General features: G+C 43.5%; 1 protein-coding gene across 1 annotated transcript; it reads right to left on the bottom strand.

Moving 5' to 3' along the window:
- Positions 1 to 22503: 22503 nt before the first annotated feature.
- Positions 22504 to 23644, bottom strand: LOC311114800 (uncharacterized protein). Its single transcript, XM_084190039.1, has 3 exons — positions 23572 to 23644; positions 23070 to 23420; positions 22504 to 22948 (listed from the first exon to the last, which is right to left on the bottom strand). Exons 1-3 carry the CDS (start codon positions 23626 to 23628, stop codon positions 22592 to 22594), a joined length of 765 nt encoding a protein of 254 aa, XP_084046165.1. The 5' UTR covers positions 23629 to 23644; the 3' UTR covers positions 22504 to 22591.
- Positions 23645 to 23884: the final 240 nt, after the last annotated feature.

Raw genomic sequence — 23884 nt, 5'->3', positions numbered from 1 at the left:
AAAGAGAAGCAACATTAAAGCTCAGCTTCAGCAACTTGAAGAGGATGTCAAAGTGTGGAACGTCATCCTTTTCATTGCCCAACGAGACATTCCGGTGCAGGAAGAACTGTTGTTTGACTATGGGGTGTCAAGAAAATATTTTGGTGGAGAAGGATAAGATTTGGAATGGCTTGACAGCTAGGCCAGTCAGCACGGAATCACCAATAGCTGATGGGACTCAAAAATATCCTTAAACCCCTTTTTAAAATGTACATCTGTAATTTTGGTAATATATTTAGCCATGCATGTTCAACTTAAATTTCAGTTTTGGGTATCTGCACTTTAAAATAAACAACACATTTAAAAGAAAACCTGCATGTTGTTTTTATTTTCATCCTTGTCTATTCAACACACTTTTGGCAGATGCCATCTTGCTAAAAAATGTCTCAGGTGTTGTCAGGCCATTGTAATCTGGGGGAGGTTGGGGTGGACAAGCCACAGAGTTATTCTAGCTTCGTGTGGCGGTTCATTCAGTTTAACCCATCCGAGTTGTTGCCCTTTTTGACAACATTGTTTTAAAGGTTATGCTCTAACTTTGCTCCTGTTTATTCAATTAGCAAAATTCCTTTTGCCACATGTTCAGGGTCACCTGTAGCTCTACAGATATCAATATGAATACAGTACATGGTCCCCTTCATATCTTAAACGGGAAATTTTAACAATAAATCTTTTGTCAAATTCCATTGTAACTAATTGCCATGGGAAAGCAGTCAAGTCAGCCATCCCATTGATAAATTCATCAAAAACAGTCAAAGGACAGAACATTTGAAATGTATTTGTACAGTAGAGTATCCCAGTAGTGGACTTTATTACTTAAAGCCATAGTGTACATTTTTTGTAACAAGTATGGAATTGACTGAATGATGAATTGATTTAATGGTAAAAGACTGAATTTGACTGTGAGCTGACAGCAAGGGAGGAGTTGGAGGTGTGTTTTAGTGGGAGGAGTGTGTTGTGGAAATAGAATGTATTTGACTAGAGGCTGACAGCATGGGAGGGGTGGAGGGAGTGGTCTCAGATGTGTTTATAAGCAGCAACTAAGCAGCCTGGAGCATTGTACTTCCTGGATAGCTGAAGTGATTGTGTAAAGGTTTTTATTTACTGTTGTTTCACTTTTCAATAATATAGATGGCTCCAGTGCGTTCTCTATTTCGTTCATGTCCACTTTGCTTTAAGGTTGTGGTTCGCTTCAGTCAGCACCTTAGGCAAGTACACAACGTTCGGAACACTGAGGAGAGGATTCTCCTTTTTAATTGGCAGTGGGGCCGTGTCAATATCAGGCAGGAGCGGTGTCTAGTGACAGGATGCTCCACCCATGTCAGCAGGCTGGACCGGCATATGGACTCCCATACAGAGCTCAACAGAGCACAGAGGAGACGGGCTTTAGAGGAGGTGAAGAGACGTCTGACAATGGAGAGGCTGGCGGCATTGAGGGCGTCGGTCCCTGCCATCCCAGTGGCCACCGATTTTGATATCGTGGAGACTGCGAGGCAAGAAGAAGAGGAGGATAACTTTTTAGATACTTTTGCAGAGGAAGAGGAGGAAGAGGGCTGCACATATGATTACTGCCACTGCCAAGCACCACTTTTGAGGCTGCAGAAAGCTGTGAAAGAGAGGGATGAGGCCCTGACCAAGAAAAGTGAGACCATCCAATCCATTAGAGAGGACAACCTGAAGCTGATCTCTGAGCTGCATAGAGTGAGGAAGAGGTACCAGCTACTGAAAAGGCAGATGAGGAATTCTCAGGGTGAGTCCGGCAAAGGAGAGGTCGGCAAAGAGGTCCCTCAGCTTTCAGGCCAAGGCAGACACAGCCCAAGAGGAGCTGCAGCTGGACCAAGTGACAGGTTCAGGGGACCAGACAGAGGAGGCTACAGCGTCCGGATCTGGCAGCAAACTTATCTTCCCGGGCTCTGCCATTAGTAAGTACTGTTTCTTTAAATAGTGGCAAGTGTTTGTGTTGGAAAGTTTTTTTTTTTTAACAGCCTGACTGATTCATGTTGCCTCATGAGATTGTAATTATTGTCTAAAATGTTATGTTTCTTTGACAGGTGTGTTTCTTGAGGGATTCAGGAAGACCTGTGAGGGCCCCAATCCAAATTATAAGCTAAGGGAAAATTGTGCCGGAAAGATCAAAAGCGTGACGCAATTGTTGAACTACATGGCGAAGGATGAGACCTACCAATCCAATCTCATTTTCCTGACTAACCATGACAAAATAAGGGGGTAAGCAGAGTTCTTTCTTTTTAGTCTCATCAGCGTTCATTAACAATGCAGTAATTGATTGTATGATTTTTTTTTTGTGTGTGTGTGTGTGCGTGTGTGTGTGTGTGTGTGTGTGTGTGTGTAGGTGAAAGACAGCAAGGAAGCCAAGGTGGTTTCCAGAAAGACCCTGCTGGAGTGCCAGTCTCTTGCCAAGGCCAAGATCCCAGAAGTGCTGAGTAAGTGTTTCTAAATCTGTGATGTCACTGTTATTATTTTTAACATTTACATTTTAGTCATTTAGCAGACGCTCTTATCCAGAGCGACTTACAGGAGCAATTAGGGTTAAGTGCCCCGCTCAAGGGCACATTTACGTCATTTAGCAGACGCTCTTACCTAGAGCGACTAGAAGTTGGTGCATTCACCCTATAGCCAGTGGGATAACCACTTTACAATTATACTTTTTTTTTTTGGGGGGGTGGGGGGGTAGAAGGATTACTTTATCCTATCCCAGGTGTTCCTTAAAGAGGTGGGGTTTCAAATGTCTCCGGAAGGTGGTGAGTGACTCCGCTGTCCTGGCGTCGTGAGGGAGCTTGTTCCACCATTGGGGTGCCAGAGCAGCGAACAGTTTTGACTGGGCTGAGCGGGAACTATGCTTCCGCAGAGGAAGGGGAGCCAGCAGGCCAGAGGTGAATGAATGCAATGCCCTCGGTTGGGTGTAGGGACTGATCAGAGCCTGAAGGTACGGAGGTGCCGTTCCCCTCACTGCTCCGTAGGCAAGCACCATGGTCTTGTAGCAGATGCGAGTTTCAACTGGAAGCCAGTGGAGTGTGCGGAGGAGCGGGGTGACGTGAGAGAACTTGGGAAGGTTGAACACCAGACGGGCTGCAGCGTTCTGGATGAGTTGTAGGGGTTTAATGGCACAGGCAGGGAGCCCAGCCAACAACGAGTTGCAGTAATCCAGACGGGAGATGACAAGTGCCTGGATTAGGACCTGTGCCGCTTCCTGTGTAAGGCAGGGTCGTACTCTCCGAATGTTGTAGAGCATGAACCTACAGGATCGGATCACCGATCATAGGATGCCACCTTTCTAACAAGTCAGTTCGTCAAATTTCTACCCTGCTAGAACTGCCCCGGTCAACTGTCAGTGCTGTTATTGTGAAGTGGAAACTTCTAGGAGCAGCAACGGCTCAGCCGTGAAGTGGTAGGCCACACAAGCTCACAGAATGGGACCGCTGAGTGCTGAAGCGCGTAAACCTTGTCTGTTCTCGGTTGCAACACTCACTACCGAGTTCCAAACTGCCTCTGGAAGCAACATCAGCCCAATAACTGTTAATTGGGAGATTCATGAAATGGGTTTCCATTGCCAAGCAGCCGCACACAAGCCTAAGATCACCATGTGCTATGCCAAGCGTCGGCTGGAGTGGTGTAAAGCTCGCCACCGTTGGACTCTGGAGCAGTGGAAACGCGTTCTCTGGAGTGATGAATCACGCTTCACCATCTGGCAGTCCTACGGACAAATCTTGTTTGGCGAATGCCAGGAGAATGCTACCTGCCCGAATGCATAGTGCCAACTGTAAAGTTTGGTGGAGGAGGAATAATGGTCTGGGGCTGTTTTTCATGGTTAGTGCTAGGCCCCTTAGTTCCAGTGAAGGGAAATCTTAACTCTACAGCATACAATGACATTCTAGATGATTCTGTGCCTCCAACTTTGTGGAAACAGTTTGGGGAAGACCCTTACGGCTAACATCAGTGGGGGGACCAACTTCATATTAATGCCCATGATTTTGGAACGAGATGTTGGACAGAGCAGATGTCATGTAGTGTATCTACCTCCATCACTCCAGTATCCTTATAGTATATATATATATATATATATATATATATATATATATATATATATATATATATATATATATATAGTATATAGTATATATATGTAGTATATACTTGGTATGACATTGGAAATATAGTACTGGAACTGACCCTGTATAAAGCTTGCTTAATTCTCCTGTTTTTGTTCTACCTTATGTTATTTTTAGTACTACTTTGATATTGATTACTGCATTGTTGTGTTTAGAGTTTGCAAGAAAGGCATTTCACTGTACTTGTTCACGTGACATAAAAAACTTGAAACTTGATTGTAGGAAGGGGTTGATTTTCTTAAATGGATAATTACAACAAACTAACAGTTTGGAAAGTGAAAATCTTAAATAAAAAATAAATAAATACAACAATCATGACAAAAACGTTATTGTTAAGAGAGAATTTAAATAGGACTATAACATAATAAAGATTTGAAATATTGAAATATTTTATGGCTTATGTTTCTCATGGAAGTTGTTGAACAACACCCGGGGACAAAGTAAAAATTCTTACAGCCACTGAAAAGAAGTGTTCAAAATGTATTTAACTCCCCTTCAAGATCCATATTTGAATATAAGGACACCTGCCTTTATATTTAAAGCCTTTTGGAATCCACATTTTTACACTAAAGAATAAGTAATATTTGCTAACTAACCAACAACTTTAACCATGTATTTGAGAGACAACAAGTCCTCATTTTGCAAATGTATTTGTTTTCAATAAACATTGGAGAAGAAAAATAGTTTACATGTTGTCGACAATCTAAGCCAACCCCATCTGTTTTGACTCATAGTTGCGCACACGTCGGTTTTGTTGCTAAGTAACCAACCCATCTATAGCAGGGGTGTCAGACTGACTAATGGTTTTAGTTATTTCCTTTCAATTCATTTCAATTAAAACCTAGACAACCAGGTGAGGGCAGTTTCTAACTAATCAATTAAAACCTAGACAACCAGGTGAGGGCAGTTTCTAACTAATCAATTAAAACCTAGACAACCAGGTGAGGGCAGTTTCTAACTAATCAATTAAAACCTAGACAACCTGGTGAGGGCAGTTTCTAACTAATCAATTAAAACCTAGACAACCAGGTGAGGGCAGTTTCTAACTAATCAATTAAAACCTAGACAACCTGGTGAGGGCAGTTTCTAACTAATCAATTAAAACCTAGACAACCAGGTGAGGGCAGTTTTTAACTAATCAATTAAAACCTAGACAACCAGGTGAGGGCAGTTTCTAACTAATCAATTAAAACCTAGACAACCAGGTGAGGGCAGTTTCTAACTAATCAATTATGTTAATTAAAAGACTCAGGACGCAGGGTTCATGACACAATTAGCGTGGAGCATGAACCAATTAGACTACATTATCTATGGATGTAATATTTCATCATCATTCTTTATCAGACACCGTTTCTATGGTCCCCTTGTAACCTTCCTTGATGAGCTCGATCAGGCCTGTAGAGCTGGTGGCGTGACCTATGTCATTGTGTGGGATAATGTCAGGTTCCACCATACTCATATGGTGCAAGCATGGTTTCAGGCCCATGCACAATTTACCACCCTGTATTTACCCCCATACTCTCCTTTCCTTAACCCGATTGAGGAATTTTTCTCCACATGGAGATGGAAGGTTTATGATAGGCGCCCTCATGAACAAGTCACTCTTCTCCAGGCCATGGATGATGCATGCAATGACATCACGGCAGACCAGTGTCAGGCCTGGATTCGCCATGGCCAAAGGTTTTTTCCAAGATGTTTGGCAAATGAAAACATCCATTGTGATGTAGATGAGAACCTGTGGCCAAAACCACAAGACAGAGTTGATGAAAATGTTGAAGTACAGTAATCACTCCTATGTTTTGCTTTTTACAGTACAAGCAAGCAAATTGAGGAACACTGCATTTGATGTTTTACAGTACTGTATCGTTTTTCATCAATATATTTTAGATTTTGTTCAATGATTCCACTGTGTCTGTGGTATTCTCTCTACTACTGCAGTACTTTTACAGGGATGTATTTACATGTAGTACCATAATGAAACATGTATCACCTATTTTGTACTACAATATTTAATGATCGTACGAACAATGACACAGTGAAACTATCGATTGCTTGTGTGTGGGTGATCTAAATTAACATTTCATTGGTATTTCACAATAAATTTGTTTTTTGAACCAATGATTGTGCAAGTGCAAGATTTCTTTAAAGATATGAATGCACAATGCAATGTTTTGAACATTGGACAGCCTGTGTTACAAGTGATGACCGTTTTGAGTTTTGTGTCTAGAGTTTTGAAAAATGACGTCAAGGTTCTGAAATTAGAACTGTAACAATCACCCATATTAGCAAACTTATTTCATTTCAAACATCACATTTCTCTAGTATAGGCGACGATATCAGCTAAATGCTTTTGATAAGTGATCGGTATGGTAGGTGTCGATCATTTCTGTTTTTCATCCCAGTTCTACTACTTACTGTGAGGATGCTATGAGGATTATTTTGTGTGTGTGTTTGTGTGTGTGTGTGTGTGTTTGTGTGTGTGTGTGTGTGTGTGTGTGGTTGTGTGTGTGTGTGTGTGTGCGTGTGCGTGTGTGTGCGTGTGCGTGTGTGTGTGTGTGTGACAAACCAGTATCTTTGATGAGGGGCCAGGTGCTGATCTGTCAAAGACCTCACCTCCAGCCTCACCTCTTGCTGCTCACCAACGGTCGTCGATGGGGAGAACAGAATTAGGTAGGTTTAGTCTGACCTGTTCAAACTTCAACATAGTACCTGTTTGTGTGTCAGATATCACCTATCCTAAAAGCCATTGGTAATAGAACAGTGACTGTTTGTGTTCACAGAAACATGTATGGAGCCAGTACATGGAGACTTGCAAGATGATGTGATGAAGTCCAGACTGACAGATGTGATTGATACTGATGTCTCTTAATGGAGAGAGACCTGGCACTCTGACAGACAGGCTTAATACTGATGTCTCTGAATGGAGAGAGACCTGCCACTCTGACAGACAGGCTTGATACTGATGTCTCTGAATGGAGAGAGACCTGGCACTCTGACAGACAGGCTTGATACTGATGTCTCTGAATGGAGAGAGACCTGGCACTCTGACAGACAGGCTTAAAACTGATGTCTCTGAATGGAGAGAGACCTGGCACTCTGACAGACAGGCTTGATGCTGATGTCCGTGTTGTCATGACCTTTCTTCCTTTGACAGGGTCATTGGAAATGTACAATCCTCTCCACTTCTGGGACTTCTGGGACCATCTGATTTTCGGCCATGGGGTGGCGCCATTTCCCTCTTTAGGACTGATTTAACTAGGAGAACCAGAGGAGGGCTCCTTCAGTCATACATGGGCGGGTGGGTGCTCATGGCTGGCTTGGGGGAGACCCCCAAGGGGGGGGCCCACCTGGATTCGTCCACAAGGGAGCGCCACCTGTCATTTTAGGACGGTTTACACTATGAGAACCAGGGGATGGCTCCTGACTCACACATAGACGTGCTGGGTGCCCATGGCCGGCTTGGGGGAGACCCCAAGGGGGGGCCACACCCCCCCATCCGGATTCGTCCACAAGGGGGCGCCACCTGTCATTTTAGGACGGTTTACACTATGAGAACCAGGGGATGGCTCCTGACTCACACATGGACGTGCTGGGTGCCCATGGCCGGCTTGGGGGAGACCCCAAGGGGGGCCCCAACCCCCCCCACCCGGATTCATCCACAAGGGGGCGCCACCTGTCATTTTAGGACGGTTTTCACTAGGAGAACCAGAGGAGGGCTCCTTCAGTCACACATGCCCAGATTGGGTGCTCATGTCTGGCTTGGGGGAGACCCCGAGGGGCTTGGGGGTGTGGGGTGTTTGGGGTGGGGGTGCACTACCCCCCAGCTGATTTTCGGCCATGGGGTGGCGCCAATTCGCATTTTAGGATGGATTTCACTAATAAACTAGAGTAGGGCTCCTTCAGTCATACATGGGCGGGTGGGTGCCAATTGCTGGCTTGGGGGAGACCCGAGACCCCCAAGGGGGGCCCCCCCCACCCGGATTCGTCTACAAGGGGGCGCCACCTGTCATTTTAGGACGGTTTTCACTATGAGAACCAGGGGATGGCTCCTGACTCACACATGGACGTGCTGGGGGTCATTGGCCGGGTTTGTGGGTGACCCCAAGGGGGGGGGGGGAAACCCCCCTTAACCGTTCACCATGTAATCGGACAGTTTTCACTAGGAGAACCAGGGGATGGCTCCTGACTCACACATGGGCGTGCTAGGTGCCCATGGCCGGGTTGGGGGGGACCCCAAGGGGGGGCAACCCCCCCCACCCGGATCGACCACAAGGGGGCGCCACCTGTCATTTTAGGACGGTTTTCACTAGGAAAACCAGGAGATGGCTCCTGACTCACACATGGGCGTGCTGGGGGTCCATGGCCGGGTTGGGGGGGACCCCCAAGGGGGGGGCAAACCCCACTTAACCGTTCACCTGGAAATCGGATGGTTTTCACTAGGAGAACCAGGGGATGGCTCCTGACTCACACATGGCCGAAATGGGTGCTCTTGGTCGGATTGGGGTGGAGGGTCAGACACCCCACATGGTAACCCTCCGGTTTTCACTAGGAGAACCAGGGACCGGCTCCTGAGTCACAGAAGGCCGAAATGGGTGCTCTTGGTCGGATTGGGGTGGAGGGTCAGACACCCCACATGGTAACCCTCCGGTTTTCACTAGGAGAACCAGGGACCGGCTCCTGAGTCACACAAGGCCGAAATGGGTGCTCTTGGTCGGATTGGAGTGGAGGGTCAGACCCCGAGGGGCTTGACGGTTGGGGGTTGGGGGGTGTTGGGGGTGGGGGGTGGTGGGGGTGTGGGTGCACTGCCCCCCAGCTGATTTTCAGCCATGGGGTGGCGCGAATTCGCATTTTAGGATGGATTTCACTAATTAAACTAGAGTAGGGCTCCTTCAGTCATACATGGGCGGGTTGGTGCCCATGGCTGGCTTGGGGGAGACCCCCAAGGGCGGGGCCCACCCGGAATCGTCCACAAGGGGGCGCCACCTGTCATTTTAGGATGGTTTTCACTAGGAGAACAAAGGGGTGGCTCCTGACTCACACATGGGCGTGCTGAGTGCCCATGGCCGGGTTGGGGGGGGGACCCCAAAGGGGGGGCAAACCCCCCTTAACCGTTCACCATGTAATCGAAAGGTTTTCACTAGGAGAACCAGGGGATGGCTCCTGACTCACACATGGACGTGCTGGGGGTCCATGGCCGGGTTGGGGGGGGGGGACCCCAAGGGGGGGGGGCAAACCCCCCTTAACCGTTCACCTGGAAATCGGATGGTTTTCACTAGGAGAACAGCTCCTAGGGGCTGCCTGCTCTGCCCCCCTGTGGACAGGTTCACTCACTCACACAGACACACCTATTCACTTGTGCCTTCTCCCATTGGTCCAGGGTGATCAGGCCTATAATTTGAGACCATTTGGGAAAAGATTAGAGCTTTCTGTCATTTTGAAACGCACACAGGCAGTTTTGCACTATACTGCTATTTTGAATGTACAGCAAAACCAGGTCATTTTGAGGTTGAATAGCTACTTGAGTTGATTGGTTCTACTGAAATTACCAACAGGCATCAGTCCAGGGTGATCAGGCCTATAATTTGAGACCATTTGGGAAAAGATTAGAGCTTTCTGTCATTTTTAAACTCCCACAGGTATTTTTGCTGACATCCATGCAGGCCCACATTGACCTTGTGACCTCTGGTTCACCATGCATCTTGTTCTACACTCCCTGCCTAGTAAAGGACATCTCCCATGGATCTGAGAGTACAGCTCACTCCATGGACCTCCATGTCTCTATTTAAACACTCTCTGCCTATTAAAACACTCTCACCCATGGGCCTGAGAGTACAGCTCACTCCCTGGTCATCCAGAGGTGCAGCAGGCTAGGAGAAAGGGGCTGCCTGCTCTGGCCCCCTGTAGGACAGGTTCACTCACTCACACAGACACACACAGACACACCTTTTCACTTGGGGGTTTCTCCCTCATGCCCTGCTGACATCCATGCAGGCCCACATTGACCTTGTGACCTCTGGAACTCCATGCATCTTGTTCTACACTCCCTACCTAGTAAAACCCTTTATCACATGGGCCTGAGAGTACAGCTCATTTGAGACCAGTTGGGAAAAGATTTTCTGTCATTGTTAAATGCCCACAAGAAGTTTCACATTATACTGCTGTTTTGAATGTACAGCAAAACCAGGTAGTTTTGAGGTTGAATAGCTACTTGCGTTGGATGGTTCCACTGAAATTACCAACAGGCCTTTAATTTGAGACCATTTGGGTAAAGATTAGAGCTTTCTTTCCATTTTAAATCACACCAGGCAATATGTAATATAAATCTGATTTGGTTGAAGTGCTGGGAAGAACTACTCCACAGTAGATCCACGTTGCCTTTCAACTTTTTTCAAATAGGTTAAATCCTTCCAAAATGTCAAATGTGTGATTAGGCAACCCTATATATATTCTAATGCTGTTACTTTCATTTGAGAAATGTTTAAATGCTGTGTGGATCTTCTGTGGAGTTGTTTTTCCCAGCATTTCAACCTCCCTCCTCCCTGACCCAACAGCATAATGCATGGAGAATGGCATGTTATATATGAACATTCATTTTGAAGACAATTGCCCACCCAAGGTGTTGTCGCCTAGGCCATTGCATCCTTTTCATTGCCCAACGAGACATTCCGGTGCAGGAAGAACTGTTGTTTGACTATGGGGTGTCAAGAAAATATTTTGGTGGAGAAGGATAAGATTTGGAATGGCTTGACAGCTAGGCCAGTCAGCACGGAATCACCAATAGCTGATGGGACTCAAAAATATCCTTAAACCCCTTTTTAAAATGTACATCTGTAATTTTGTAATATATTTAGCCATGCATGTTCAACTTAAATTTCAGTTTTGGGTATCTGCACTTTAAAATAAACAACACATTTAAAAGAAAACCTGCATATTGTTTTTATTTTCACCAATGTCTCAGGTGTTGTCAGGCCATTGTTCTGATGTTTGAAGCTCCTCAAGTTGAGGAATTTCACACCTCTGTCTGGGGGTTTCACAAGCCGAAAGGTTTAGATAGGAATTATTATGGGCAGTAGTCTGAATTGTGGCATGGATGTAGCTCAGTTGGTAGAGCATGGTGTTTGCAATGCCAGGGTTGTGGGTTCGATTCCCACTGGGGGAAGGTATGAAAAAAATGCCAGGGTTGAAACAATGCCAGGGTTGAAATCTGACCTCCAGAGGTATTGTGAGGTGTGAAGCTGAATGAGCCATCTCATTTGCGTATGTGTAAATCTAGCCTGAATGGAACATTTTATTGTGGAAAGAGGTTGGGCCAAACTGATTGTATATATACTGACCAAGGCAACAGTATATACTCCTTTTCAGAAAAGAGAATTCAACTGAGAGCAACGACAACACTCTTTCCTTCTGGGAGCTGATATTTTGGATTATTGCTTTTTTCCTTATTCTGCAGAGATTTCTTCGCGATTGTGTTATTACTTAATTCATTTTTCAGCAAGATGGCATCTGCAAATGCAACTGGTTCAAGGTAATTTATCTCTATAATTATTCAATGTATATTACTGTTAGTATGGTGCTGTTATTAATGTTAGTAGTAGGCCCAAAATGAAGCATGACCTAAATTCGATGTGCTTTTGTGTGAGAGCATTATAAGCTTTGAGGCCAGAAACACAATTAAACCACAGTAACATTGCTGTTACTAATGTTAGCAGTAGCTCTGCTAGCACCAGTAATAATAGGTGTGTAAGTATTGACATACTGCTAGTAACTTCATTACATGTACTTACTGTGCATTTACTGTCTTACAGAAAACAAAGAAGGATCCCTCTTGTCTGCAGATTTTGCTTGAAGAACCAGGACAACCTCTCTCTACACCTCAGCAGAGTGTGCATGAAGTTAAAAACAAAACAAGAGATTGTTCAAGAAGTCGCCGCTGCCCGAGATTCCATGATAGAGCATCTTGGCAAAGGCAGGATCTTTGACTACAGCTTACTGAGCTGTATTGTTATACAACAAAGCGCACTCCGAATCCTGATCAAGAAGCTTGAAGAAACGGGTCATATTGTTAAGAACAAGCCAGAAGTCAAACAAGCACCTGTGTAAGCTATTTCTTACACTGATAAAATAATATATATGCAAGTTACATCATATTTCAACTCATTATAACTGTTGTCCAATTATGTTTGATTGTAATATAATATAATTGTTTTTGTTTATCTGTATGATATTTCAGCCAAGTGGAAGTGGCTCATGTGTTGACACCAACTGAAGATGCAGATGCAGATGCTGAATCAGACAACAACACGGAGGATGACCAGTCTGCCTTGTACCAACCGTAAGTAAATACAAATATAAATAATCTCATAAACAACTACTACACATAAGTATATAAGTGAACATGGATGTATTTTATTGATTCTAATCTGCATACCAAATGTTTTCCAGACCAATGAACCAGTCATGGGACAACAAACTGAGAAAGGCAATGCAAATGAGTGGTTTGTACCAAAAGCACCCTCTGGATTGTGATCTGCTGGCTGGATTTGCCAAATATCTCTGCAATGACCACAACATTCCCAATTTCAAACAGGAGGTATGTACAGCAATTTTACTTTAATTTAACTGTTGAAATATTTTAATGAGAATTACTTAATTACAAAGTAGTTATTAACTATGCAACTAACATTATTTTCATTTTCATGTACAGGTTGCAAATGTGTCTAGGTTTTTGTTTTACATGGACTCCACCAAACCTTCCCTGGATTTTGTCAATAAATTGGAGCAAAGCAGGTCCTTTTTTACCAAGCTTGCAAACATTGGACAGAAGAAGCAAACAATTGCAAACTACATGAAGAATCTGAAGAGGTTTCTTCGCTACATCACGACGTCAACAAACCTCATCCAGACAGAAAGGAGCTTGTATGAGCAATGCAAGCATTTCCAGGACTGCCTGAATGACTTACAGAAGTCCATGAGCAAGCAGGTGTCTCAGGAAATTACCAGGAAAAGGTGTATATATTTAAATTGATCCTCACGGAAATGTAGTTAACATTTTAAGTGTATATTGTTGTCGTTCTTCAAATCATTAATGTATTATTGTTTTTCTGCAGGTACACACAGATGATGACAGTTGCAAAGACACCAAAAGAATGTGTGGCAGTCTTGGAGGTGGCCAAGAAAGACTTTCTGGGTGTCATTGGGAAGGCCATGAGTGAAGAATCTTTGGATGAACCTGAGCAACTGCTCATGCTGTACTACCTGGAGTCTCTGCTCATGCTGAAACATCTCCAAAGGGCTGGAGTTGTAAAAAATATGACCGTAAGTTAACTAATGTCATTTAATTGCTATAATGTTGAATCGTATTTGCTTTTTTGGCATATGTTTTATTGATATGTCACATTTTTTATTGTAGCTGAACGAATGGCTCTCAAGGAAGGAGTGCATCTTGCCAAATGGTGAGAAATGGACTGTCATCGGTGTTAAGTAACACAAGACAGCGACACAGCAGGTGGCAACCGTTTCGTTAGACGAGGAGGAAGATGCTGTAAGTATATTTACCACAATCTGGTTATTGTGAATGAGATTGATTTAATACAAACCTGGTAAATATGTTTTTTTTGTCTACATTTTCAGTGGTTGGATACGTACTACCGACATGTTCGACCAGCTTTTCTTAAAAAATGTGATGACGTGGAAGAAGATGAGAGATTCTTCATTTCCACAGCTGGAAGAGCCATCTACAACCCTTCCAATGACCTACAAAGGTTTCATGCCAAGTAAGTCGAACACTGTTAAGAACAACACTGTTTTTTATCATTACACAATACTTTTATGACAGTACAGCTTTCTAAAACCAAAACGGATTATTCTTGTTCTTTCATCAGATACAAACTCCCCAACATCACCAGCCAGGTAGCAAGGCACATTTTTGAGACCCATACCAAAGCCAACTTCACGGATGCAGAGAAGGCACTTTATGCTGACTACTTGGCCCATACAACTGCTACATCTGACAGGCACTACCGCATGAAGACACCACTCAATGTCTGCATGGGAATGAAGCTGATCTCCAAAGTTGCCATGTCCAGTGAATCTGAGTAAGTATTTATACTCATTATATAAATGACCCTTTACAATGTCTTGTAAAGTTGTTACATCTGGCTAACACGTTTTTGTTATTTTCCCTTTTTCAAGTAATGAGACTGCAGGCCCCTCCTCCGCAAGCACAAGATGTAGAACACGAGCTTTGTCCAGCAGCCAAACGTTGGATGAGGCACAGGCCTTGAACCTCTTCTATCAAAGCTTCCCTGTCACAATTGATGGACAATCAATCAAAAAGAAGGACAGACTACTGATTGCAGGAAGGCATGAGAGACACTGCTATGACAAGTGGAGAAACCAGCAAGAGAAAATGAGACGGGATTATGTGATCGGTAAGATGCAGCTAAAATACAATAGACTGAATACAATTTTAAAATATTAGGTATTACGAGAATGTACTTGATTTAGTCACATAACTACGACTGTAAGTAGTCCTGGATAAGGGCTTCTGCTATTGAGTAAATGACATTAATAATAACACATGTATTTTTGTCTTTGCATTGTTACAGCTCACTTCCCCAGAAGAGAACCCACTGCCAGAAAAGCAGAGAAATACATTAAACGGCAGAACTGGGAGAAGAACAAAGTGAAGGTGGAGGATGTCCTTCGTTACTGGCAACCTTCAACCAACATTGACACAAAAAATGAAAACAAAGCAATTATGAAACTGGTGAAGTCCCAGAAGTGGAAAGGATTGTACATTTCCAATGACCCTGTCAAAGGAAGAAAGGTCATGACAACACGGAAATTTGCTGAAGGGGAAGTCGTCTGTGACTACCACGGTCTCCCACTCTCAGGGAAGCAGGGGAAAGAACTTTTGGCAGCAACAGATGAAGACGAGATGGGGTACCTATATTTCTACAGGGATGTATCAGGGAAAACGTGCTGCATAGATGCCAAGACTGTGCCCTGCCCTTGCCACCCAGAGAAGGACACAATTGGACGGAGGATCAACCACTCCAGAAAGAGAAGCAACATTAAAGGTCAGCTTCAGCAACTTGAAGAGGATGGCAAAGTGTGGAACGTCATCCTTTTCATTGCCCAACGAGACATTCCGGTGCAGGAAGAACTGTTGTTTGACTATGGGGTGTCAAGAAAATATTTTGGTGGAGAAGGATAAGATTTGGAATGGCTTGACAGCTAGGCCAGTCAGCACGGAATCACCAATAGCTGATGGGACTCAAAAAATATCCTTAAACCCCTTTTTAAAATATACATCTGTAATTTTGTAATATATTTAGCCATGCATGTTCAACTTAAATTTCAGTTTTGGGTATCTGCACATTAAAATAAACAACACATTTAAAAGAAAACCTGCATGTTGTTTTTATTTTCATCCTTGTCTATTCAACACACTTTTGGCAGATGCCATCTTGCTAAAAAATGTCTCAGGTGTTGTCAGGCCATTGTAATCTGGGGGAGGTTGGGGTGGACAAGCCACAGAGTTATTCTAGCTTCGTGTGGCGGTTCATTCAGTTTAACCCATCCGAGTTGTTGCCCTTTTTGACAACATTGGTTTAAAGGTTATGCTCTAACTCTGCTCCTGTTTATTCAATTAGCAAAATTCCTTTTGCCACATGTTCAGGGTCACCTGTAGCTCTACAGATATCAATATGAATACAGTACATGGTCCCCTTCATATCTTAAACGGGACATTTTAACAATACATCTCATGTCAAATTCCATTGTAACTAATTGCCATGGGAAAGCAGTCAAGTCAGCCATCCCATTGATAAATTCATCAAAAACAGTCAAAGGACAGAACATTTTTAATGTATTTGTACAGTAGAGTATCCCAGTAGTGGACTTTATTACTTAAAGCCATAGTGTACATTTTTGTAACAGGTATGGAATTGACTGAATGATGAATTGATGTAATGGTAAAAGACTGAATTTGACTGTGAGCTGACAGCAAGGGAGGAGTTGGAGGTGTGTTAAGTGGGAGGAGTGTGTTGTGGAAATAGAATGTGTTTGACTAGAGGCTGACAGGCAGAGGAAGGGTGGAGGGAGTGGTCTCAGATGTGTTTATAAGCAGCAACTAAGCAGCCTGGAGCATTGTACTTCCTGAATAGCTGAAGTGATTGTGTAATGGTTTTTATTTACTGTTATTTCACTTTTCAATAATATAGATGGCTCCAGTGCGTTCTCTATTTCGTTCATGTCCACTTTGCTTTAAGGTTGTGGTTGGCTTCAGTCAGCAACGTTCGGAACACTGAGGAGAGGATTCTCCTTTGTAATTGGCAGTGGGGCCGTGTCAATATCAGGCAGGAGCGGTGTCCAGTGACAGGATGCTCCACCCATGTCAGCAGGCTGGACCGGCATATGGACTCCCATACAGAGCTCAACAGAGCACAGAGGAGACGGGCTTTAGAGGAGGTGAAGAGACGTCTGACAATGGAGAGGCTGGCGGCATTGAGGGCGTCGGTCCCTGCCATCCCAGTGGCCACCGATTTTGATATTGTGGAGACTGCGAGGCAAGAAGAAGAGGAGGATAACTTTTTAGATACTTTTGCAGAGGAAGAGGAGGAAGAGGGCTGCACATATGATTACTGCCACTGCCAAGCACCACTTTTGAGGCTGCAGAAAGCTGTGAAAGAGAGGGATGAGGCCCTGACCAAGAAAAGTGAGACCATCCAATCCATTAGAGAGGACAACCTGAAGCTGATCTCTGAGCTGCATAGAGTGAGGAAGAGGTACCAGCTACTGAAAAGGCAGATGGGGATTCTCAGGGTCAGTCCGGCAAAGGAGAGGTCGGCAAAGAGGTCCCTCAGCTTTCAGGCCGAGGCAGACACAGCCCAAGAGGAGCTGCAGCTGGACCAAGTGACAGGTTCAGGGGACCAGACAGAGGAGGCTACAGCGTCCAGATCTGGCAGCAAACTTATCTTCCCGGGCTCTGCCATCAGTAAGTACTGTTTCTTTAAATAGTGGCAAGTATTTGAAACATTTTTTTTTTTTTTAAACAGCCTGACTGATTCATGTTGCCTCATGAGATTGTAATTATTGTCTAAAATGTTATGTTTCTTTGACAGGTGTGTTTCTTGAGGGATTCAGGAAGACCTGTGAGGGCCCCAATCCAAATTATAAACTAAGGGAAAATTGTGCCGGAAAGATCAAAAGGGTGACGCAATTTTTGAACTACATGGCGAAGGATGAGACCTACCAATCCAATCTCATTTTCCTGATTAACCATGACAAAATAAGGGGGTAAGCAGAGTTCTTTCTTTTTAGTCTCATCAGCGTTCATTAACAATGCAGTAATTGATTGTATGATTTGTGTGTGTGTGTTTGTGTGTGTGTGTGTGTGTGTGTGTGTGTGTGTGTGTGTGTGTGTGTGTGTGTGTGTGTGTGTGTGTGTGTGTGTGTGTGTGTGTAAAGGTGAAAGACAGCAAGGAAGCCAAGGTGGTTTCCAGAAAGACCCTGCTGGAGTGCCAGTCTCTTGCCAAGGCCAAGATCCCAGAAGTGCTGAGTACGTATTTCTAAATCTCTGATGTCACTGTTATTACACACATATAAACGTCAGACATGTATAGAGTGCAGTGTAAAGATGCCTGTTATTATTTTCATGTCCCCACAGAAACCTTGGAAGAAACAAGGACACAGAAAAATCAGTACCAGTTTAATGGATACCTGTGGGCCTACTTTACCTCCATAGACGGCCATAGACCGGGCCTGGATAAGAACATGTTGGTGGAGGAGGTGGAGGAGGCTAAATGTGACCAGTCTGGGATGTATCTGATCAGTGTAAGTCTATAAACGTACACCTGAATGTGTTTATTTGTTTGTTTGGTTGGTTGGTTGTTTTTGGAAACAATTGCAGTCGCCTTTGCGTCATTTGTGTGTTTTTTCTGTTCAATTTCTAATAGGTAGAGGAACACAAAACGAATAGAGACCATGGCATGGTCCAGATGTCGCTGACAAAGGATGAGTACACTTGGTTTTCAGACTTCCTCAAATTCAAGCACTGCCTCCCAGGGGGAAAGAAGTCCCAGCACTTTTTTTTCAATTCTACAAGCACTCAGCTCAAGAACCTGCCTGCCTACCTGAGGGAGGTGTGGAAGGAGATGGGTCTGCCTGAAACTCCTACCTTCACTGACCTGCGGACCTCCATTGTCACTCATGTAAGTCAGATTAGATATGAATAGAAGTATTGTAAGATCCTATTCCACTGTTGTCTGAAATAATATCAAATATTTTTATTTATTTGTGTGTGTGTGTGTGTGTGTGTGTGTGTGTGTGTGTGTCTTTTTTGCTTGTGTCTTACAGGTCAAAAACATGCTCCCGAAGGCTGACAGGGAAAGGGTGGCCAACTTCATGTGCCACGACATCCAGACGGCAGATACATTTTATGCCATCAATTTAAATCCGTCCCAAGCCAGTGAAACCAGGGCACTCTTCGAGGCAGCATTAAAGGGAGAAGATACCTCTGTCACCACCGAGAACCAGGCCTCCACCTCTTCAAAAAGAAAGCGGAAGGCAAGAGAGGAGGACTCCCTCTCCGAGGGGAGCACCACCCCCGAAGAGACCAAGGTGATGTACCAGGAGTCTGGCCCGTCCTCCAGGGACTCGGAGGAGGAAGAGGTCGAGGATGAGGAACGGACTGCCAGACAACCTGTGGTAAGATCAGCTATTCCGACACCACACATTAGATTACCAAATGTGCTTGTACACCATGTAACAGTCAAACGTGCATGTTTTAATATATATATGTTCTCTTTTGTGTTTGCTGTGCCTGAAGACACCCTCCAAGTTGACCATGCCTGAGCTGGAGCAGTACCATACCCCGAACAAGAAGCAGCTCATCCTCAGGCGCCGCATGGTGGTCGCCGTCAGCCCCCTGCTAGTCTCACCCATCAAATTGAAGAGCAAGTCGCCCCTCACCTCCCCCATTGTCACGATGCAAGGTATGCAGCAGCTGAATTCAAATGAAGACCGACTCAAAAAAGCCATTGCCTCAAGGAGGAGGAAGCTGGATGAGAAGGTTCACAAGGAAAGAGGGGAGACTCTTAAAGACTCACTCACATTTACACTGTTCTGATTTTGTGTTGTGTGGTTTTCTATTTTAGTGTGCTTGTTCAGATCATAAAATGTGTGTAATTTATTCAAACTGTCTAATCTATTTTCCATGTTTGTGTGATTCTTTATAATGTTCCAAGGTTTGCTCTGTTTAATAAAAAATGTTTTTGAGTAATTTATTGTGTTGTGCTTTTTTTAAGGTTTGTATTTGGTCTGTGTCACTTATATTGCAAGTGTTGAACCTGCACTGTCTTGTCTTAATTTTTTTTAACCAACATTCACAGACAATAATCTTAATCCATTGTGTCTGTGAATGTTGGTAAAAACAATAATCTTAATTAATTTCTCTCTGTTATTTATCAGAGTGAAATTACTTAGGAAATAGTCCGTTTCAAAACCTTCTCAGAGTGTGAACACAATGCAGCTGCCAACTAGGTTTATTGTTGGTTTGAATTAGACTTTTCAGAGGTTTATGTCCTGAAATAATGGTGTTTTTTCCACTTGGTAGCTTCATTTAGCACCTATATCCACTCTATTCTTTTGTGTTCCTTAACTTAGTTTGGTACATTTAAAAATAAGAATGCAATAACACTTTTGCAGACGCTCTAATCCAGAGCGATTTACAGGAGCAATTAGGGTTAAGTGCCTTGCTCAAGGGCACATCGACAGATTTTTCACCTAGTCGGCTCAGGGATTAGAACCAGCAACCTTTCGGTTACTGGCACAACGCTCTTAACCACTAAGCTACCTGCCGCCCTAACACTACTTTACCCTAACCCAAACCCTTGTGGTATTGACAAATAACAATTCAATTGAACAAGTATCTTTTATAACAATAACATCTTTAATAAAACTTCAAAAACAATTTTCAATACCCAAACCCTTATGGTATTGACAAATAACAATTCAATTGAACAAGTATCATTTATAACAATAACATCTTTAATAAAACTTCAAAAACAATTTTCAGTATAGGAAGAAATGATGACACTTGCGTTGACAATCTAGACAGATTTACACAAAGGAATAATTATTTGATCAACATTCTCATGCAAAAAAAGATAAAAACTCTTCTTCTGCGACAGACAGTTCTGCTTGTGTTGCCTGGGTATACCCATCCTGTACATCCCAACCAGCTACACTCCAGTCTGGCCCAATGGGAGATTCCAGCAGTCCTACAATGTCCCATTCGGTCACCATTGGAGGAATAGGGTTTTTTAATCGAAGAGCCCTTAATTTAGATAGGGCTAGTTCTCTTCTCAGGATGTCAAGCTGCGCTGTGGCTTCTGAATGCTGAAAAAAACAGAAAAAACAAGAAATGTATGAGGGTTTGATTCTGGTTAAGCAGTTGAACAAACACAAATAGGACTTAAAAATGTATCAAAGCTAGGACTTACATCTTGCCTGTGTACTGTCATCATGTGACGCAACAGCCGTGCATATTTTATTTTGCAAATGGGACAGTGTGTGTTCTGTACTCCTATTTTGCCTCTCACTAAGGCCTAAAGGAAGGCTCTTTCCATCGTGTTCATCACTTTGTGGACAATCCTTAAGTGAGAACGAAGGACAGCATAACTTCGCTGACAAATGGGGCAACACAACATTGTTGAGCTCATCTGTGAGGGGAAAATATAAAAAGTCACACCATGCATTGTTTTAAAAACATTTCCCCAACATGACAACTAGAGCAGACCCCCACCCCTACATACACCTTGCTCTGACTCTCCCCAAAGCTGCACACAGTCTCCCAAGAGTCACACAATAATCTGACAGGCCACTCTGCACAAGCTGTATTTTGAAAAGAGAATTATAAAAACATTTTAAAGGTGTACCTACAATATGTTTGTCAAAGTTCCTCACTATGAGGAATCTTCAGTGTGTATTTTTCTCTCAGATTGTTAAACTCTGAGTGAATGACATACTCATTTACATGTGAGAAAGCTACTTCGAATACACACAGACACTAGGTGACAAAAGGGGCATGATACAAGTTCAAAAGCCAATCACAGGAGGGGTCAAGAAAAGAGAGAGAAGTGAAGAGCTAAGTGAAGAGAAGTGAAGGGTTTGTTCAACTGCTTAACCAGAATCAAACCCTCATACATTTCTTGTTTTTTCTGTTTTTTTCAGCATTCAGAAGCCACAGCGCAGCTTGACATCCTGAGAAGAGAACTAGCCCTATCTAAATTAAGGGCTCTTCGATTAAAAAACCCTCATCCTCCAATGGTGACCGAATGGGACATTGTAGGACTGCTGGAATCTCCCATTGGGCCAGACTGGAGTGTAGCTGGTTGGGATGTACAGGATGGGTATACCCAGGCAACACAAGCAGAACTGCCTGTCGCAGAAGAAGAGTTTTTATCTTTTTTGCATGAGAATGTTGATCAAATAATTATTCCTTTGTGTAAATCTGTCTAGATTGTCAACGCAAGTGTCATCATTTCTTCCTATACTGAAAATTGTTTTTGAAGTTTTATTAAAGATGTTATTGTTATAAAAGATACTTGTTCAATTGAATTGTTATTTGTCAATACCACAAGGGTTTGGGTTAGGGTAAAGCAGTGTTAGGGCGGCAGGTAGCTTAGTGGTTAAGAGCGTTGTGCCAGTAACCGAAAGGTTGCAGGTTCTAATCCCTGAGCCAACTAGGTGAAAAATCTGTCGATGTGCCCTTGAGCAAGGCACTTAACCCTAATTGCTTGTGTAAGTCGCTCTGGATAAGAGTGTCTACTAAAATGTTAATGTGTTATTGCATTCTTATTTTTAAATGAACCAAACTAAGTTAAGGAACACAAAAGAATAGAGTGGATATAGGTGCTAAATGAAGCTACCAAGTGGAAAAAACACCATTATTTCAGGACATAAACCTCTGAAAACTCTAAGTCAAACCAACAATAAACCTAGTTGGCAGCTGCATTGTGTTCACACTCTGAGAAGGTTTTGAAATGGACTATTTCCTAAGTAATTTCACTCTGATAAATAACAGAGAGAAATTAATTAAGATTATTGTTTTTACCAACATTCACAGACACAATGGATTAAGACTATTGTCTGTGAATGTTGGTTAAAAAAAAGGTTCAACACTTGCAATATAAGTGACACAGACCAAATCCAAACCTTAAAAAAAGCACAACACAATAAATTACTCAAAAACATTTTTTATTAAACAGAGCAAACCTTGGAACATTATAAAGAATCACACCAACATGGAAAATAGATTAGACAGTTTGAATAAATTACACACATTTTATGATCTGAACAAGCACACTAAAATAGAAAACCACACAACACAAAATCAGAACAGTGTAAATGTGAGTGAGTCTTTAAGAGTCTTGGTAAGAGGTGCTGCTGTTTCCTTCCTCCCCTTGTTGAGTCTTGAAGTGGGTCGGCTCCCCTTCCTTCTGGCTGACAGAGGTCTCCCCTCTTTCCTTGTGCACCTTCTCATCCAGCTTCCTCCTCCTTGAGGCAATGGCTTTTTTGAGTCGGTCTTCATTTGAATTCAGCTGCTGCATACCTTGCATCGTGACAATGGGGGAGGTGAGGGGCGACTTGCTCTTCAATTTGATGGGTGAGACTAGCAGGGGGCTGACGGCGACCACCATGCGGCGCCTGAGGATGAGCTGCTTCTTGCTCGGGGTATGGTACTGCTCCAGCTCAGGCATGGTCAACTTGGAGGGTGTCTTCAGGCACAGCAAACACAAAAGAGAACATATATATATTAAAAAATGCACGTTTGACTGTTACATGGTGTACAAGCACATTTGGTAATCTAATGTGTGGTGTCGGAATAGCTGATCTTACCACAGGTTGTCTGGCCGTCCGTTCCTCATCCTCGACCTCTTCCTCCTCCGAGTCCCTGGAGGACGGGCCAGACTCCTGGTACATCACCTTGGTCTCTTCGGGGGTGGTGCTCCCCTCGGAGAGGGAGTCCTCCTCTCTTGCCTTCCGCTTTCTTTTTGAAGAGGTGGAGGCCTGGTTCTCGGTGGTGACAGAGGTATCTTCTCCCTTTAATGCTGCCTCGAAGAGTGCCCTGGTTTCACTGGCTTGGGACGGATTTAAATTGATGGCATAAAATGTATCTGCGGTCTGGATGTCGTGGCACATGAAGTTGGCCACCCTTTCCCTGTCAGCCTTCGGGAGCATGTTTTTGACCTGTAAGACACAAGCAAAAAAGACACACACACACACACACACACACACACACACACACACAGACACAAATAAATAAAAATATTTGATATTATTTCAGACAACAGTGGAATAGGATCTTACAATACTTCTATTCATATCTAATCTGACTTACATGAGTGACAATGGAGGTCCGCAGGTCAGTGAAGGTAGGAGTTTCAGGCAGACCCATCTCCTTCCACACCTCCCTCAGGTAGGCAGGCAGGTTCTTGAGCTGAGTGCTTGTAGAATTGAAAAAAAAGTGCTGGGACTTCTTTCCCCCTGGGAGGCAGTGCTTGAATTTGAGGAAGTCTGAAAACCAAGTGTACTCATCCTTTGTCAGCGACATCTGGACCATGCCATGGTCTCTATTCGTTTTGTGTTCCTCTACCTATTAGAAATTGAACAGAAAAAACACACAAATGAAGCAAAGGCGACTGCAATTGTTT

This window comes from Coregonus lavaretus, assembly GCF_964263955.1.
Source record: "Coregonus lavaretus genome assembly, contig: HAP1_SCAFFOLD_1388, whole genome shotgun sequence".
NCBI classification, from domain to species: Eukaryota; Metazoa; Chordata; class Actinopteri; order Salmoniformes; family Salmonidae; genus Coregonus; species Coregonus lavaretus.
This window is presented reverse-complemented; position numbering and strand designations above follow the sequence as displayed.

Bases quoted from the DNA above. Each gene is read 5' to 3' on its own strand.
- LOC311114800 (XM_084190039.1), bottom strand. From the start codon at position 23,628: ATGGGTCTGCCTGAAACTCCTACCTTCACTGACCTGCGGACCTCCATT. The intron at 23,421-23,571 runs GTAAGTCAGATT...TGTGTCTTACAG, and splicing joins GGACCTCCATTGTCACTCAT to GTCAAAAACATGCTCCCGAA. The intron at 22,949-23,069 runs GTAAGATCAGCT...CTGTGCCTGAAG, and splicing joins GGACGGCCAGACAACCTGTG to ACACCCTCCAAGTTGACCAT.